We start from the raw sequence: 16,212 nt of genomic DNA on the forward strand, positions 1-16,212 counted from the left end.
CTGTTTCCGATTCTGTGTCTCCCTCTCTCTCTGCCCCTCCCCCGTTCGTGCTCCGTCTCTCTCTGTCCCCCAAAAAATAAATAAACGTTGAAAAAAAATTAAAAAAAAATAGGATACCTTATATCCCAATATATTGTGACACGAACCCTCAGTTCGAATATGCTTGATCACTTTGCATTCTTGGATCACGCCATACTCACTCATACTTCCATAGCTTTTAGATGTTTGCCCTGCCCGACAAAAGTATTCCTTTCCTTTCTCTTTGCCTTTGCTTCAAATCTTAACTCAAGAGGCTTACGGATTCCATTTGATTCTTATTTACCTTTACAGATACTTTGTGGGCATGTGCGTGATAAACCTCTCAGTGTGACGGTTGATATTTGACACGTTTCCCTTTATTTTCTCTACTGTCTGACAAAAGGCTTTGCCACGGCTGTTGTCTGATAGCTATGCATTGTGTAGTTCATTAATTTTTAATAAAGCACTGCACTTTTCAGTCCACATATTTAAGCTTGCTGAAAACTAAAGAAAATACTAATAATGTTTTTTTTTCATGACAGGAAATCCTAGCCTTTTCCAAAGATAAACAGTATTTGGTGTATTTGTAGAAAGCTAGTAAGTCAGGGGTGAACCAACGATCTTAATGCAGAAGACTTAAAGGGAACAGGATATCACCAATAAATGTCCTAGGGGTTAGTGAAAAGGTGACGTGCCTTAAGAAGTCTGTAAAAAAGATACCACCAGCTGCAAAATTTTCCCTTCCTTTATTTGTTTTCAGTTTAAAGACATCATTATTGCATTCATAATAGTCAACGTGATTTTCCTTTGGTCTTCCTCTCATACATATCCACTAGCCCTCATTATATATTAAACAATTTTATCCACAATGTGATGAATTCGACTGATTTCCTATCGAATCTATACCTTGTCATTGTGATTCTAGTGTCTTTTACTCATTCTTCAGCTATAAACTGAAATGGAGTCTGGACAATACTTAAATGTGGAAGACTTTATAACTTGGGAAAGAACTTGGGAACCAGGAAAAGATACTTGGGAACCAGGAAATGATACTGCTTTTTACAAGAAGTGTGAACACAGAAAAGTCCCCACGTTCCTTAACTTTCTCTTTCTACACATGCAATATCAGGATGAAAATACCCTTTCATTCACTTACCAAATACCTATTGGATGATAACTCTATGTCAGTCACTATTTTAGAGCCAAAGAATACATTCTTTGGGGATACATGACAAAAATGCCTCCCTGTGTGTGTGAGTGTGTGTGGGGGGGTGGGGGGTGGTCAGAGAATGATAAGTGTAATGGAAAAAAGTGAAACAAGAAAGAGGGAAAGGAATGTGGGCTGGTGTATATTGGAGTTAGGAAAGTTGTTCTACACACTAATGAACAAAGGTTAGATAGCAAAAACCTAAGACTGCTCCACAAAGACTAGGACAATGACTTTCCCCGTGGATATTCACTGCTGATTTCAGTGTCCAAGACAGTTTAGAAATTTGCTTTAAAATCAAAAAAGGTAACCTATGGAAAAGTGCCTCTTAATCTCCAAAATAGTAAACAAATAAAAAGAATTTATTCGTAACTCAAACTTATCCCAATATTCGCAGTAGAGGACTTTTTTAGTTTTACTCTACTAAGACGAGAAAAGAGGGACAATAAAATATAAAAACAGAAATAACGTGTCAATGACAGGTCTTGTAGGGTGATGAGCAAAGGGGCACCTGGCTGCATCAGTGGGTAGAGCATGCAACTTTTAATCTCAGGGTCCTGAGTTTGAGCCTCACGTTGGGGATAAAGTTTACTCAAAAATGAGAGCGCGCACGCGCGATCTTGCAAAGTCTTTGGATTTTGGAAAAGGAAAAAGAAAAGTGTGTTATCTCTATCTCTTTTTCCTGCAGTTCTCTGTTTAATTTGCTGAGTAACTCAGCTTGTATTTATAGGCTATGTAGAGGAAGAAAATAGAATTAAGACTAATGTTATCAAGGGCTCCTTTGACCCTGAGAAACTCTGTACTTACCCAGCATGTTTACACCCTCCAAGCCACGTTAGAGTGATACAAATAAAGGCAAATATATTTTTATGCAACATAGATCTGGACCTAAGACCCTCAGCTTTTGGCTAGTGTTATCAACAATAAAAAAAAAGAAAAGAAAAGAAAAGAGAAAAGAAAAGAAAAGAAAAGAAAAGAAAAGAAAAGAAAAGAAAAAAGAAAAGAAAAAAAGTTGTATTACAATCATTAAAAGGAAAACAAAAACCAAAGAAAGTCCAGAGGCTGAGCTATAGGAAAGGAATGTCACCTGAGGCTTACATTTCAGCTTTCCTATTTCTGGTGTTAAATGTACAGTTTTAAGCATTCGTGAATCAGGAAGTAAGCCCAACATATTCTTGGCAATTTCCAAGAAGAATAAACGCGATATTTTTATATCTCAACCAATTACCCAAGACCTAGAGAATGTAGAAACCACACAAAAAAACAAGCTGATTGTAATGTTTCATACTTCCTGAAAATTTCTGCTAATTGAACAAGAAAACGTTTGCAATAATTACAAAGGCTTTTGAATGCCTACGAACCTTACATTTACATATTTGATTTAATTTAACTGTAAATTTTCAGAAGTTACTTATTGGGCTACTAAGACCAGAGCAAAGATTTGCAAAAAAAGTGTCATTTGAACTCACTCTCCTCCGTTCTTTTCTCTCTGTCACTATGTCACAATTATTTTTCAGTGTCTCTGTATATTTTGGGGGGAGGGAGAAAGCTGATGTAAGGCAGTGACAGAAAGAACACAGAACAGAGGAGTGAAGGTGGAGGGAAAGCCCCAGGAATGTTGTGTGAATAAAGGCAGCAGAAGCAAAGAAAGAGGGTCTGAGTAATTCCTGGGCAATGCCTCCCATGTTGTTTTGTTTATTCTTTACCTCACTTTTAAAATTAGGTGAGGTGTGTAAGGAAAGAAATTTTAAAATGAAAGATAATTTTTTTTTAATTTTTTTAATGTTTATTTATTTTTGAGACAGAGAGAGACAGAGCATGAATGGGGGAGGGGCAGAGAGAGAGGGAGACACAGAATCGGAAGCAGGCTCCAGGCTCTGAGCCCTCAGCCCAGAGCCCGACGCGGGGCTCGAACTCACAAACCATGAGATCGTGACCTGAGCTGGCCGGACGCTCAACCGACTGGGCCACCCAGGTGCCCCAAAATGAAAGATTATTTTAAGTGAATTTGACAAAGAATTCGGAGGGAAGGAGATAACAGAAAGGGAAAAAGAAATAGGTACAAGATGTCCCCAAAGGAAAATTAGTAAACAAAATACCTGCCGTGAGATCTTATGTAATTACTGTATTGAAAAGTAATGTCTGGGGCGCCTGGGTGGCGCAGTCGGTTAAGCGTCCGACTTCAGCCAGGTCACGATCTCGCGGTCCGTGAGTTCGAGCCCCGCGTCGGGCTCTGGGCTGATGGCTCAGAGCCTGGAGCCTGTTTCCGATTCTGTGTCTCCCTCTCTCTCTGCCCCTCCCCTGTTCACGCTCTGTCTCTCTGTGTCCCAAAAATAAATAAATGTTGAAAAAAAAAATTAAAAAAAAAAAGTAATGTCTGACACTCAGCTAACTAGAGAAAAAAAAAAAAGAAGATTATTTATAAGATTAATGCCTAGAAGTTACTTAGAAGGAGGGAAGCTTTTCTGGCCATGAAGTTTTAACTGTACATATAGTATTATTCTATATATAAATAATTATTATTTATATTATATTTTTATATAATTATTTATATTATATTTAGATATAAGTATTATTTATATTATATTTATATATAAGTATTATTTATATTATATGTATGTTTGTATAGTATATTTATATTATTATTATTTATATATATACTTATATATGTCTGCTATAAAACTATATAAAAGCTACCCTAATGACAAAATAGCGTCCTCACTAATATTCTTACATTAGCACAGCAACTAGCTCTCTCTGGCTGTTTTTACAACTCCTTTCAGTGTGAGCCACAGTAACAACCTGAAAACCCATTTTATACAGTTAAATGCGTGGAAACACATATCACACTCCGATGTGCAGGGCACTAGGAACCTGTCCCTTCCACAAACAGCTCTTCATCGAAGCACCACCGTACCTGTAATTACACAATTTCGCTTCATGATGATTTGCCCCTTGCTGGAAATTCATTTTAAAGTGAAAACCTTTGAAAGGCAGTGCCTCCATCCCCGACTCGGCTGTATTTCACTTTATTTGGTGGGTTTTCTCTGATGCCTAAACCCAAGCAGTATGAAGCCTGCTTCCTGCAGAGTCCTCAAAGTTTTGAAAAATATAATTTGCGGAAGATGCACGCATTTGGATGAAGTGTAGGCTATAGTTAGAAATGCTGCCCTCTAACACAAGACCCTGAAACGTCTCATAGAGCTCATATTAGATCAAATTATGTTAGACTTTCTCCTCACCATGGAGGAGGCTGTGTATCTGCTCGTGTTTTGCCCAGGAAATTTTCATCACAAAGCGGTTCATTTCAACAACATGATTTAGGCTCCACTAAGGCGAAGATGAGGCATGAACTTTTGTTCTTTGAAAGGATACACATAAGGAGATGTTCCTTCATTCAGGGCTGAAGATAAAGAAAACAGGAAGCAAATGCCATATCTCCTCCTTCACGGCAAGTTATTATTTGTATGTTTTTACGTTCAAGGTCCTTGTATCTCTGAACAGCTAGGAAAGGGCTTCCTGGAAGAAAAAATATCCAAAAAAAAAAAAACCCCAAACCCAAACCCAACCAAAACAAAACAACCATGTCCCCCAACTCCTATGGCTCCTCCTTACCAGAGAGAGGAGGATCATCGACTCACCAACACTGAAATCGTCAAGAGTGGACATTACAAGTTTGCAAAGTCATTGGACCCTAAGCTCACTCGTAGTCCAAGGGAAGCCATGCAGGATGAAGATGGATATGTCACTTTAAATATTAAAGGTCGAAAACCGGCTCTCACCTCAGGTAAGAGTGCCCGGAGCCAGCAACTTGGAAATTAATTGTTGAAATCGGTCAGTCGGAGTTTCCCTTCTCTGCTAGGGGTAGCACGTGTAGTTTCATTTTCCGGATGACCTTCCTTCTCTTCAGAATTTGACTAATACCTACATAGGCTCAGACAGACTTATTTAGAATATCAGTAATAGAAGATAAAAGCAGGGAACGTTACCCTAAGGTTTACACAGTTTCTTGCTGGGAGGAATCAAAATCAAGAGGATAAGGGGAAAGAATGTTTTCTAACCTCATTTTCGAAGATGTCAGCCAATGGGTATGATTCTCCAGCTGTGGCTTATAGAAGCCATCATTTAGGGGGGTGGGTACAAAACACAACGAAGACCAAGAAACAAAACCCTTAATTGTCCTTTTTGACTCAGAGTCGAAATCCATTGGAAAAAGATGGGTGCGTGGCATGGGGAATGGGTTATGCTCGCTATTGATGATCACCAAAAGAACACTAGCAACATTTGGCAATGAATCTGTTTATAGCACTCAGATAACCTTGAGAGAGCAAGGGCAGAGGTGACACTGCCACATAGCCCGCCCCCTAACATCTTTATTGTGTGCCCACAGTTGACTCTGCTTCCTCACCTTTGTGGCGTGTGATGGCTTTGATTCTGCTGACCTTGTGCGTGGGGTTAGTTATTGGGCTGGTGGCTTTGTGGATGATGTGTAAGTATTGACTCATTGGGAAAGAGTTGACCGGGAGAAAGCAACACCTGAGGGTCCGGGTGGATGCCCCTGAACCAAATTGTCACTGTGGGTCTACTTGTTACTGTTGCAATCATCTTCTACGTGGCTGCCAAGAAATTCTCAATGAAGGAGACCTCCGACTTTTTCCTTCTGTTTACGATCACTTTGCTGATTTATTGATTACAATCCTTTTCAAGAATTTTAAACTGGTCTTGGAGATCCTGCTCGGTTTAGATCCCCATGATCTTTTCAAGTTTTTTTTCTTCCTGTCTCGCATATCCCATGCCCCGACCAACATGGGGCTTTCTCGGTTTCCCCGCCTGAGAGTTTGCTCCCTCTAGTCCCTCTTCCTAAAAGCCCTCCTTCCCATTGTGTTTAATGAATGTGTTTATTTTCAGTCAGAAACAATTTGTGTCCCACACAAAAAAAAATTATCATTTTTTTCTTTTTAGAAGTCTAAAAGCCCTTGTTTTTATAAATCTAAAAGCCCATGATGTAGCTGTTGCTGGTATGTTTATTTTTCATAAGATATTGTAGAATCTTTCATTTGTCGTCTTTTTTTTTTTTTTAGAAAATGTGAGGGGCGCCTGGGTGGTGCAGTTGGTTGAGCGTCCGACTTCAGCCAGGTCACGATCTCGCGGTCTGTGGGTTCGAGCCCCGCGTCGGGCTCTGGGCTGATGGCTCAGAGCCTGGAGCCTGTTTCCGATTCTGTGTCTCCCTCTCTCTCTGCCCCTCCCCCGTTCATGCTCTGTCTCTCTCTGTCCCAAAAATAAGTAAAAAACGTTGAAAAAAAATTAAAAAAAAAAAGAAAATGTGAGTAGTAGTGTTAAAAATATTTTGAAATGTTTTATTTATTTTTGAGAAAGAGAGACAATGCGTGGGGGAGGAGCAGAGAGAGAGGGGGACAGAGGATCTGAAGCAGGCTCTCTACTGACAGCAGAGTCCCACACAAGGGGCTCGAACTCACAGACCATGAGATCATGAGCCAAAGCCTGAAGCTCAACCCATGGAGCCCCTCAGGAGCCCCTCCTGTGCCATCTTTTATTCACCCGAATATCACAATATTTTGAGCACAACCAGAAATCAATAATGTATTTGTTAAATCAAAAGAGATTTTGGCATGACGTGAAAAACAAAGTAACGTGCCATCCACCTTTGAAATCTGCTTAGCAACCTGCATTCAAGGAAATCTCAAAACCTGCACCTCATTTGATCAGGGCATTTTCTTACTTTGCGATGGTCTCCTTCATATAACTCAACTTCTTTTGGATGACCACCAGGTGTCAGTTTTGCGCAGTTCTTAATTTGCTCTGGGTCCCCTTCCCCCTTTGTCCCCAGACCCTTTGCAGTCCTCGCTTATTCATGTGTATCCAGTAACCACTCAGTTCGACAATTCTACTGAAAGTAGAGTTCATTGAAAGGTCTCTGCACCACCGTTATTATCCTGATGACAAATTATTACCCAATGTTTACATCCAGCTGCCACAGAGCGAAACTACCTACAAGTGGAGAACAAAAATTTCTCAGGCACTCTGCACCGGTTGGCACAGCAGTTCTGCCAGTATATAATAAAACAATCCGAACAAAAGAGCGGCGTCAGTAAGTATGGTTTTGTAACCTCTTCCTCTCCCCCCCCCCCCCCCCCCCCCCGCGGAGTATTTCTGTGATGTTATCCGTAGGGAATCTGGAGATCTGCAAGCAACATTGAATATAGGGAAAAAGGAAAAGTAGAAAGTAAAGATTCCTATGCTGGGTTTCTCCTTAAGGCCATAAATGCAGCCCATGTGACCGTAACTGGAGATACTACGGCGATAGTTGCTATGGATTTTTCAGGCACAACTTGACGTGGGAAGAGAGTAAACAGTACTGTGTTAACGTGAACGCCACTTTGCTGAAGATCACCAGCCAGAAAGTCCTGGTAAGGAGATTCTTCTCTCAAATATTTTGGAGTCATGCGGAGCAAAATTGTAAGTGAAGCATTTGATTTTATGCACACAACGCACACACACACACACACACACACACACACACGTTTCTCGAGTCTTACAGTTTGTACTAATCTAAGAACCTTATCAAGCCCAGTAGAAATGACCACAGCTGAGAGTAAAAAGTGTGAAAATGAACTAATGAGACTTCGAATTCTGGTCTTACTCCTGTGACAAGTCATTTAAGCTTTCTCAGCTTTCTTAACTCCATTTACTAATTCACAAAAGAATCTGAAAATATAAAGAAACTCAGCAGCTCAATATCACTGTAAAATATAAATAACAATGTCGTCTCAGTAGTACATGGCTCCCTGGGTCCTGCTAAGTTGTCCAACAGTTGAACTTGAACAAACCATGATACAAACTCCACCGTTTCACAGGCTCTTCGGTAGGGTGGGGAACAATCTCATTTGCGAAACACAGGATTTCAGTTGAAATTTTTCTGCAAAACGCGTTGCCTCTTCCACATTTTCCTCTTAGACAGCTTCTAACAAAGGCTCTATTTTTTTTTTTTAATGGTTATTTATTTTTGACAGAGAGAGACAGGGCATGAGTGGGGGAGGGTCAGAGAGAGGGAGACACAGAATCCGAAGCAGGCTCCAGGCTCTGAGCTGTCAGCACAGAGCCCGAGGCGGGGCTCGAACTCACAGACCGCGATATCATGACCTGAGCCAAAGTCGGACGCTCAACCGACTGAGCCACCCAGGCGCCCCAAAGGCTCTATTTTCAAGCGAACTATGTTCACGTCCACTCATGCACTCTCTGTTTATTCTTTAGTATAGCTTTTCTCTTCTTCGTGAATCCTGGAAGCAAACCAGAAACCACGCCTTAGAGTCTCCCTTCCACCAAATAATAGGTTAATTTTTTTTATTTTTTTAAGTAATACGTTTATTAAAACATTTTTTAATTTTTAAAAAATATTTTGAGAGAGAGAGAGAGATTGAAAGAGAGAGAGCTAGCAGGGGAGGGGCAGTGAGAGAGGGAGAGAGACCGTCACCAGCAGGCTCCACTCTGATGTGGGGCTCGAACACATGATCATGATGTGAGTTAAAACCAAGAGTCAGGCGCTTCACTGGCTGAGTCACCCAGGCGCCCCTGAAACGTTTTTTTAAAGGCATAAAGTATTTATGGTATTCATCCTACGCCTTCTATTATGGTAACTATCATATTCTGTATATTAAACATGAACGCAAGTATAAGTTCGAATACAAGATCAGGATTTGGGTTGTGTGCAGAGATGAAACCAAATGCAAATGCTCAAGCCAGTCATAGTCTACAAAACTGCCATAGTTGATCAGTAAAACTGACATCTACTTTCCTGCACTGGAGTCCACAGAAGTGGATCAGACATGAGGAGAACATTCCACTGACACGCATGCTCCTTTGTGTGCGCTGTTTCATCTACTAACTTGCTGCTTCATCTACTAACTCGTGTTGTGGACTGAAACTCAGAGACGGCATTCGGATAAATACATTAATTTTCTTTCCAATCTGGCAAAAGAAGAGAGTGCCCGAAAACCTCGACTTCAACAGCCAGAGATTAATGGGAGACATGGAAACATGTCTTGAATCTTGCTACCCTAAGCTGATGCCAGATTGGAGACTTACGAATGAAAGAGGAAGCAATGTCATTTTTGAGAAACAAAGAATAGTTGAACGGCAGGTGGACTATACTTTGTAGAGTGAAGTATACAATGTGGGTGTATTTTAGCAAAAAGAACAGGGGGTTAACAGAAAGGTGAGTTATGGCTGAAGCTTTAAAAGATAAGCGGTTAAAGGTGACTTTCAGACACTGTCTCTAATGGAATGCCAGTCTGTGTCTCACATCTGTTAAGAAGCTCAAGTCACTTTTTATTTGTCAAGAATGCATTCTCACCTGTTTTTTCTGAGAGGTATGAGCGTATACGAACATTTGACTCCTTTTAATTTTGTTACCCATAGATTGATTGATTGATTGATTGATCCATCAATTCCACAGATATGCACTGAAACTAGTCCAGAATCTGAACCTACGCAGTTAACAAAACTTCCAGAAGTCCCTAACCTTGGGGAGCTTATATTCTAATTGGGGCAATAGGCAATGACCCATAACGTATGGTGGGTAGTGTTCATTCCTAGGCAGAGAAAGGTAAATTAGAGGGCGCCTGGATGGATCAGTTGGTTAAACATCTGGTTTCGGCTCAGTTCATGGGTTCGAGCCCCGTGTTAGGCTGTGCACTGACAGCTCGAAGCCTGCTTCAGATTCTCTGTCTCCCTCTCTCTGCCCCTCCCCTGCTTGTGCACTCCCTCAAAATAAATAAATAAATATTAAAAAAAAAAAAGAAAAAGGCAAATTAGATAAAGCAGACGCTGTTCGTAATCCCTCTGAGAAAGACCTCATATAACTCCCTTTTACTCAATCAACTGAAACAAATTAATACTTCCATATGTAAATTTTGTAGGCTACTACAAAACTAAGCTAAGCGATGAAACCAAAGCCAAGTAGAGGTTAAACCTAGGGAATAATAGTTTCGCCAGCAATATATTTCTTTTTTATGTTTTTTCTCCAGTTGTTTGCCATTACCTTATTTAACAGCCATATTTGGTACTCTATTTGAAGTGGTTACAATAGACTCTAGTCTTCTGTCAGTGAAAGGTAAACACAGAGGAGGTTAGAATATCTGCTTTTTGGGGGCGCCTGGGTGGCGCAGTCGGTTAAGCGTCCGACTTCAGCCAGGTCACGATCTCGCGGTCCGTGAGTTCGAGCCCCACGTCAGGCTCTGGGCTGATGGCTCAGAGCCTGGAGCCTGTTTCCGTTTCTGTGTCTCCCTCTCTCTCTGCCCCTCGCCCGTTCATGCTGTCTCTCTCTGCCCCAAAAATAAATAAACGTTGAAGAATATCTGCTTTTTGTGAACATTTTTTCCCTGTATTCTACAAGCAATTTTTCATTCTGGAACAAGCGAACTTGGCACAATTCTAAACACCAAATATAATTAATATTCATATTGACGTGTAATCTAATTTATTGTTGTTGTTCAGGGTCTTACCAAGAAGCTTTGTCTTTACGTCATTACAAGACCTGTGAAAGCGTGCTGACCGTTCTATTTATTTGTGTTTGCAATAGGAATACATGAAGTCTAGGACTGGATTCATTCGTTGGGTTGGACTGTCCCGCAAGAACACTAATGAGGTCTGGAGGTGGGAAGATGGTTCAGTGCCCTCCAAAGATGTGTAAGTCACTGGACTTTTGGAATACAACTAGCAAATTTTATTCCTGAGAACCTTTGCTGTCTTGATGACAAGTTACTTAAAAGTTGGGAGGTGGCTTGGGGCGCCTGGGTGGCTCAATCGCTTGAGCGTCGGACTTGGGCTCAGGTCACGATCTCGCGGTCTGCGAGTTCGAGCCCCGCATCGGGCTCTGTGCTGACAGCTCAGAGCCTGGAGCCTGCTTCGGATTCCATGACTCCGTCTCTCTCTTCCCCTGCCCCACTTGTGCGCTCTCTCTCTCTCTCTCTCTCTCAAAAATAAATAAACATTAAAAAAATGAAAAAAGAAAGTTGGGAGGTGGCTCTGTACCCTTCTGTGTGTTACATAAGCAGTAGCTGAGTCACTGACACCTGAGTCCTAATAAGTGACCACGGGTAATAAGACAGTTCTACCTTCCTTACTCTCCCACACCTCTGCTCTCTATCTGTGTCACAACCAACCTCTACTTCCAATATTTTTCCCCATTCATTTCTACCCTCAAATTTACCGTTGTGATATTTGCATGTGTGTGTGCGCGCGTGTGAATGCATTTAACGTGATCCGATTCTCTTCACATATTTTTCGAACAAAATTATCATTCTTGTTGTTTTGTGGTTGGAAGTGATTACTTTGAGGATTCTTTGGACTTTTCAGCATCATTTTACCTACTCTTTCACGCCAGGGTTCTCCAAGAATCAGGCACATCGTTTACAAGGTGGTTCCAATGTTCATATCATAAGGCTCCATCCTTCTACAGACAAGCCAGGCAAAGGAGCCAATTGCATTTTAATAGTTAACACAGCTTTCCAGTTTCCAACCTCAAGAGTTTTGCTCACTTTGTATGTCAAAACTCTGTCTTTCCGGTTAAAATGTAAACCATATAACTAAAACTTGTACAATCTGGTCGTTACCAAAATTTGCAATTAATTGATTCAACAGATCCTGAGTATTTACTATGGGGACGAGCAAAGGACACCGGAGGTACAAGCAAATTTCTTCATAGGTCTTGAACTTTAACTCCTGTCATTTTCTGCCTCATTCCCAATACTCTAGGCAAACGGGTGAACCCTCTGTGCTTTCAACAAGCTCAACCTGTTTTGTTGTCTCAGGGCTTTTGGATTTACTGTTTTCTTCTGGAATGTTCCACCTCCTAAACTCCATGATGGGCTCCCCCTTGTGACTCACATGTCTGTTTATTTTTTACTTATTTTTTTTAAAAATTTTTTTTCAACGTTTATTTATTTTTGGGACAGAGAGAGACAGAGCATGAACGGGGGAGGGGCAGAGAGAGAGGGAGACACAGAATCTGAAACAGGCTCCAGGCTCTGAGCCATCAGCCCAGAGCCCGATGCGGGGCTCGAACTCACAGACCTCGAGATCGTGACCTGGCTGAAGTCGGCCGCTTAACCGACTGCGCCACCCAGGCGCCCCTCACATGTCTGTTTAAACCTCACTTCCTCAATGAGGTCAACTTCAATTACTGAAACTAAATTAGCCCCACATCCGCTCGAGTCCGTTATCACATCGTTTCATTTCTTCGTAACTCTTACCACTCTCTGAAATGTTTTATTTGTTGGCTTCTTACCAATATCCTCTTACATTTAATGTAAGTTCCCTGATAGAAGGGATCGTGTCCTTGTTGACTCTATCATCAGCACATAAAACAGCTTTGGCACATGGTAGGTATCCTACAGATGTTTGGCAAACCAATTAGATGTATACATTCTTTGTTCTCTTGTCACGAGCAGTGCGGCAGGGAATAAAGACAAGGTAAGGCAATCACGGTAGAGTGTGCTTAGCCTTATATCTGCTAGTTTGTAACACATATCCTCATTTAAAAAAATGTCTGATCAGGGGCGCCTGGGTGGCGCTCATGCTCTGTCTCTCTCTGTCCCAAAAATAAATAAACGTTGAAAAAAAAAATGTCTGATCAACTTACTTTTCCTTGAGCTCCTTCCCATTTTGTGCAGCTACTTGTCCTACGGGGTTCTTCTAACTCCTCTCTGTCTATCTAAATCCTATCCTCCCTTCAAGACAGAGCTAAAGCGTGCTCTTCTATGAAAAGATGAAAAGATAAAGCCTTCTCCATAGTTTTAGATCCCATCCATATCCGTCTCTTTCTCTGGACTCTAATGGTGCCTACTGCTCACTTACTACTTAATCGATGCTGTTTGAAATCGCTACGGAGCTCCTCATCTGTGCATACTTTATACTCCCGAGCAGAGTGAAAATTTCTCAATGATCTGAATATGTGTTTTCATTTTTTTTTTCCACTTTGTGCCACAAAATACTTGCACGCAGGGTTTGATCGTTGATTGTTGACATCGTTTTTCACGGGAACTCATTCTCCCTTTTCCATTCACAGGTTTGAGCTTTCTGGAAATGGAGGAGACAATATGAATTGTGCCTATTTTTATAATGGGAAAATTTACCCCACCTTCTGTAATGACAAACATTACTTAATGTGTGAGAGGAAGGCAGGCATGACAAAGGTGGACACACTCCTGTAATGCAAAGAGATGGGAAGGATGTCACAGACAGGTGCTTGATTGTACAGTGACAGATCTGGATGAAGGACTTCCTGGACATAAAATTGTTTATTTTTTCCCTTCATCCCCCTTGGAGTCATCTTTACATTATCTTTTCTACCAACCCCGCTTCATTCCTCCTTTATCTATCCCTTCATACTAAGGGATAACTTAATCCCTTCTTTATACATCCGGAAGCCAGTCTGTGAGTTGATCATTTGTTCTCAGTTGTTCTGTTTCCATGGGTTTTCTTTCTTCTTGTCTTCTCCTCATAATTATGTCAACGCAGTATGATTCACTGCATCTTCAGACGCAAACAAAAAAACACTTTAAATTGGAATGAGAACGGCTAGGCTTTCACCAACCGAAGCTGTGCAAGATATCTACGTTTGAAAGACAACATAAGGTAGTGGAAAGAAAATTGAACTTGGACTCCGTAGAACAATGTAGATAATGACTTAACTAAAGTACAACCGTGGACCAAATAGTAGTGTGGCCCCTTTAACGTTCCTTTTCTCATACTTCAAATAGAATAGCACCCATTATCTCACGCTCGCACAACCTAAGAAAAGGTCAGGGTACTAACTAGATCGATAACTCCATGAAGGCAAACACCATGACTTTCCTACACGCCCAGCATTAAGCACGGCTCCTTGTGGCTCACGGGAAGCAAAAACAAATAGTCACTTGTCATCGCGTGAAAAGCACCCCAATCTGTAAAACATCACAGAATTACAATTTGGATTCTGAGTCTGCTTTGGTCAGACTCAACCTCTGTAATTTTCTGTGCAAGGAAAATAAAAGTTTCTGGGCAAGAAGGCTGATGGGGTTTAAAAATAAGAAAATGCTTCCTTAACAAGGCCCGTAGGCAAGCAGACAAAACGGCAAGTAAAAATGTTTTATCTCTTCCTGACAGTTCTATGCTTGGTTTTTGCCGAATAACTCCTGAAGTATTTATAGATACGTGGGGAGGCACCCTTTCACGGGATAACAGGCAAACATTGCATTTCTTTCCCACAGCTTCCTTGAAGCCACTCTTTCTTCTCACATTGGTGGTAATAAAATTTGTGAATGGGATTCTCAAACATCTCAACTGAGAGGTTTGGTAAACCCTGCAGAGGTGCAAACACAAATACTCAAGGTTCTCAGTTGGAAGGCTGAGAAGACGCTGAGTCCTGTGCTTTTAAGAAGCACTCTGGCTCGATTCTGCTACAAGTAGGTTTTAATACATTGTGAGAAAAACAACATTAGAACTTCCTCCCTGTGTGGCTTTTGGTAAGTTACTCTCAGTTTCCTCATGTGTGAAATGGTTTTAATATTATTACTTTACTCACAGGTAATGGGATCATCTGATATGACATATACAACATTGAGCAGTGTACCAAACATGTAATAAATACTCAACAAATAGGGATTATTTTATACCTTCGTGCTCTAATACCCAAAGACCCTTGGATCTTTTTCTTGTCTTAGACTATCGATAAACAAGCAGATTTCGGAGAGACAGGAAAAATAACACAAATACCTCAAGTTTCGCTTCTACTTCAAATGTCTTGAAATTATGGTCTTGGGGGCAGAGTATCATTATGTTACTGTTTTATTTGTTGATTTAGAGAAATGGAATAGGAACCAATATTTGAGAAAATCATCCAGAAATCAACCATATCTCTGGACTTTAGGGTTTTATCACCCGCAAATGGAAAAACAAAAACAAAAACAAACAAGAAACAAACACATATATTTATACATCACTGTGGCACAAGTAAATTTCAAAGAATAATATGATATCTTAGGTCCCGGAAAAAATGCGATTAAAAAATGTAAACCAATCAAACTGTGCCTCCAAAGATTCTTTTTTCTGGTCCTCAAATCAAAATAATCAGAATAGCACAGATTTTAATAGCACAGGCTCTGTGATCAGAGCACCTAATTTCAAATACTGACTTCCACTTACTACCCAAGTGAACTTCGGTAAATAGTTTGATTTCTCTGCACTTCAATTTACAACGAAGTTACACTGTGCTAATGACAGTGCCTGTTTCATAGAGCTGTTCTAAGAATCAAAATAATTCACATAAAAGCCTTTTGAAACACTACTTGGAAAGTCATGAATAATCAGTAAAAGGTGGTATGATTAAAAACATCAAAAGCGATACAAGTAACCTATTAATTCTTTATTGGGAGAGCCCAGTGTTTCCCCTAAAGAAATTTATCAGAGCGTATACTGTGTTACAGAAAACTAGATCTTTCTAAGCTTGATATTTAGTCCTGATAAAATGTGAGCGCACCTGGAAATTAATGACAACTCATTGAACTTCCTGTTCCTGTGCTCCTGACATTAGTCTTGATGCATGTTTGGTATGCTTATGGCTTCTTCCTCTTCTTCTCTTCAAGATAGAAATCACTACATTAAAAAGGCTACAGAGTTAAGTGACATTGTTTTTCAGATCAGAATCTCAAGTCACATGAAAACCATTAGAAGTATTCAGAGAATTTGCTGGATAGTCTCCCTTTACCTCTTGAGATCCTCTCAGCCCCACCCTGTGTCTTGGGAGGCAGAACTCAAATAACCAGCATTATTTGGGGAAACTTGCCCCTGGCTTCCAGTTAATTTAGCTATTGGGAGGTCCTAGCAGTGATCAAAGGTTGAAATGAGACAGTGGTCAAGGTATTCAGTCCCTGGGTCTTCCCTACCATGACATGGTTTGGCAAAGGAAAGGCTGTAAGTTCGGTATCTTA

At 40.7% G+C, this 16,212-nt stretch overlaps 1 protein-coding gene across 1 annotated transcript; it reads left to right on the forward strand.

Moving 5' to 3' along the window:
* Positions 1-4,490: 4,490 nt before the first annotated feature.
* Positions 4,491-15,307, forward strand: CLEC1B (C-type lectin domain family 1 member B). Its single transcript, XM_003988398.5, has 6 exons — positions 4,491-5,012; positions 5,616-5,714; positions 7,215-7,334; positions 7,502-7,653; positions 10,824-10,930; positions 13,311-15,307. Exons 1-6 carry the CDS (start codon positions 4,655-4,657, stop codon positions 13,453-13,455), a joined length of 981 nt encoding a protein of 326 aa, XP_003988447.3. The 5' UTR covers positions 4,491-4,654; the 3' UTR covers positions 13,456-15,307.
* The last annotated feature ends 905 nt before the right edge of the window (positions 15,308-16,212 follow it).

The sequence above is a fragment of the Felis catus genome, chromosome B4, assembly GCF_018350175.1.
Source record: "Felis catus isolate Fca126 chromosome B4, F.catus_Fca126_mat1.0, whole genome shotgun sequence".
Classification (NCBI taxonomy): domain Eukaryota; kingdom Metazoa; phylum Chordata; class Mammalia; order Carnivora; family Felidae; genus Felis; species Felis catus.

Coding starts and splice junctions, on each gene's coding strand:
- CLEC1B (XM_003988398.5), top strand. CDS start 4,655: ATGCCATATCTCCTCCTTCACGGCAAGTTATTATTTGTATGTTTTTAC. Junction 7,335..7,501: donor CGAACAAAAGAGCGGCGTCA/GTAAGTATGGTT, acceptor TTTCTCCTTAAG/GCCATAAATGCAGCCCATGT. Junction 7,654..10,823: donor TCACCAGCCAGAAAGTCCTG/GTAAGGAGATTC, acceptor TGTTTGCAATAG/GAATACATGAAGTCTAGGAC.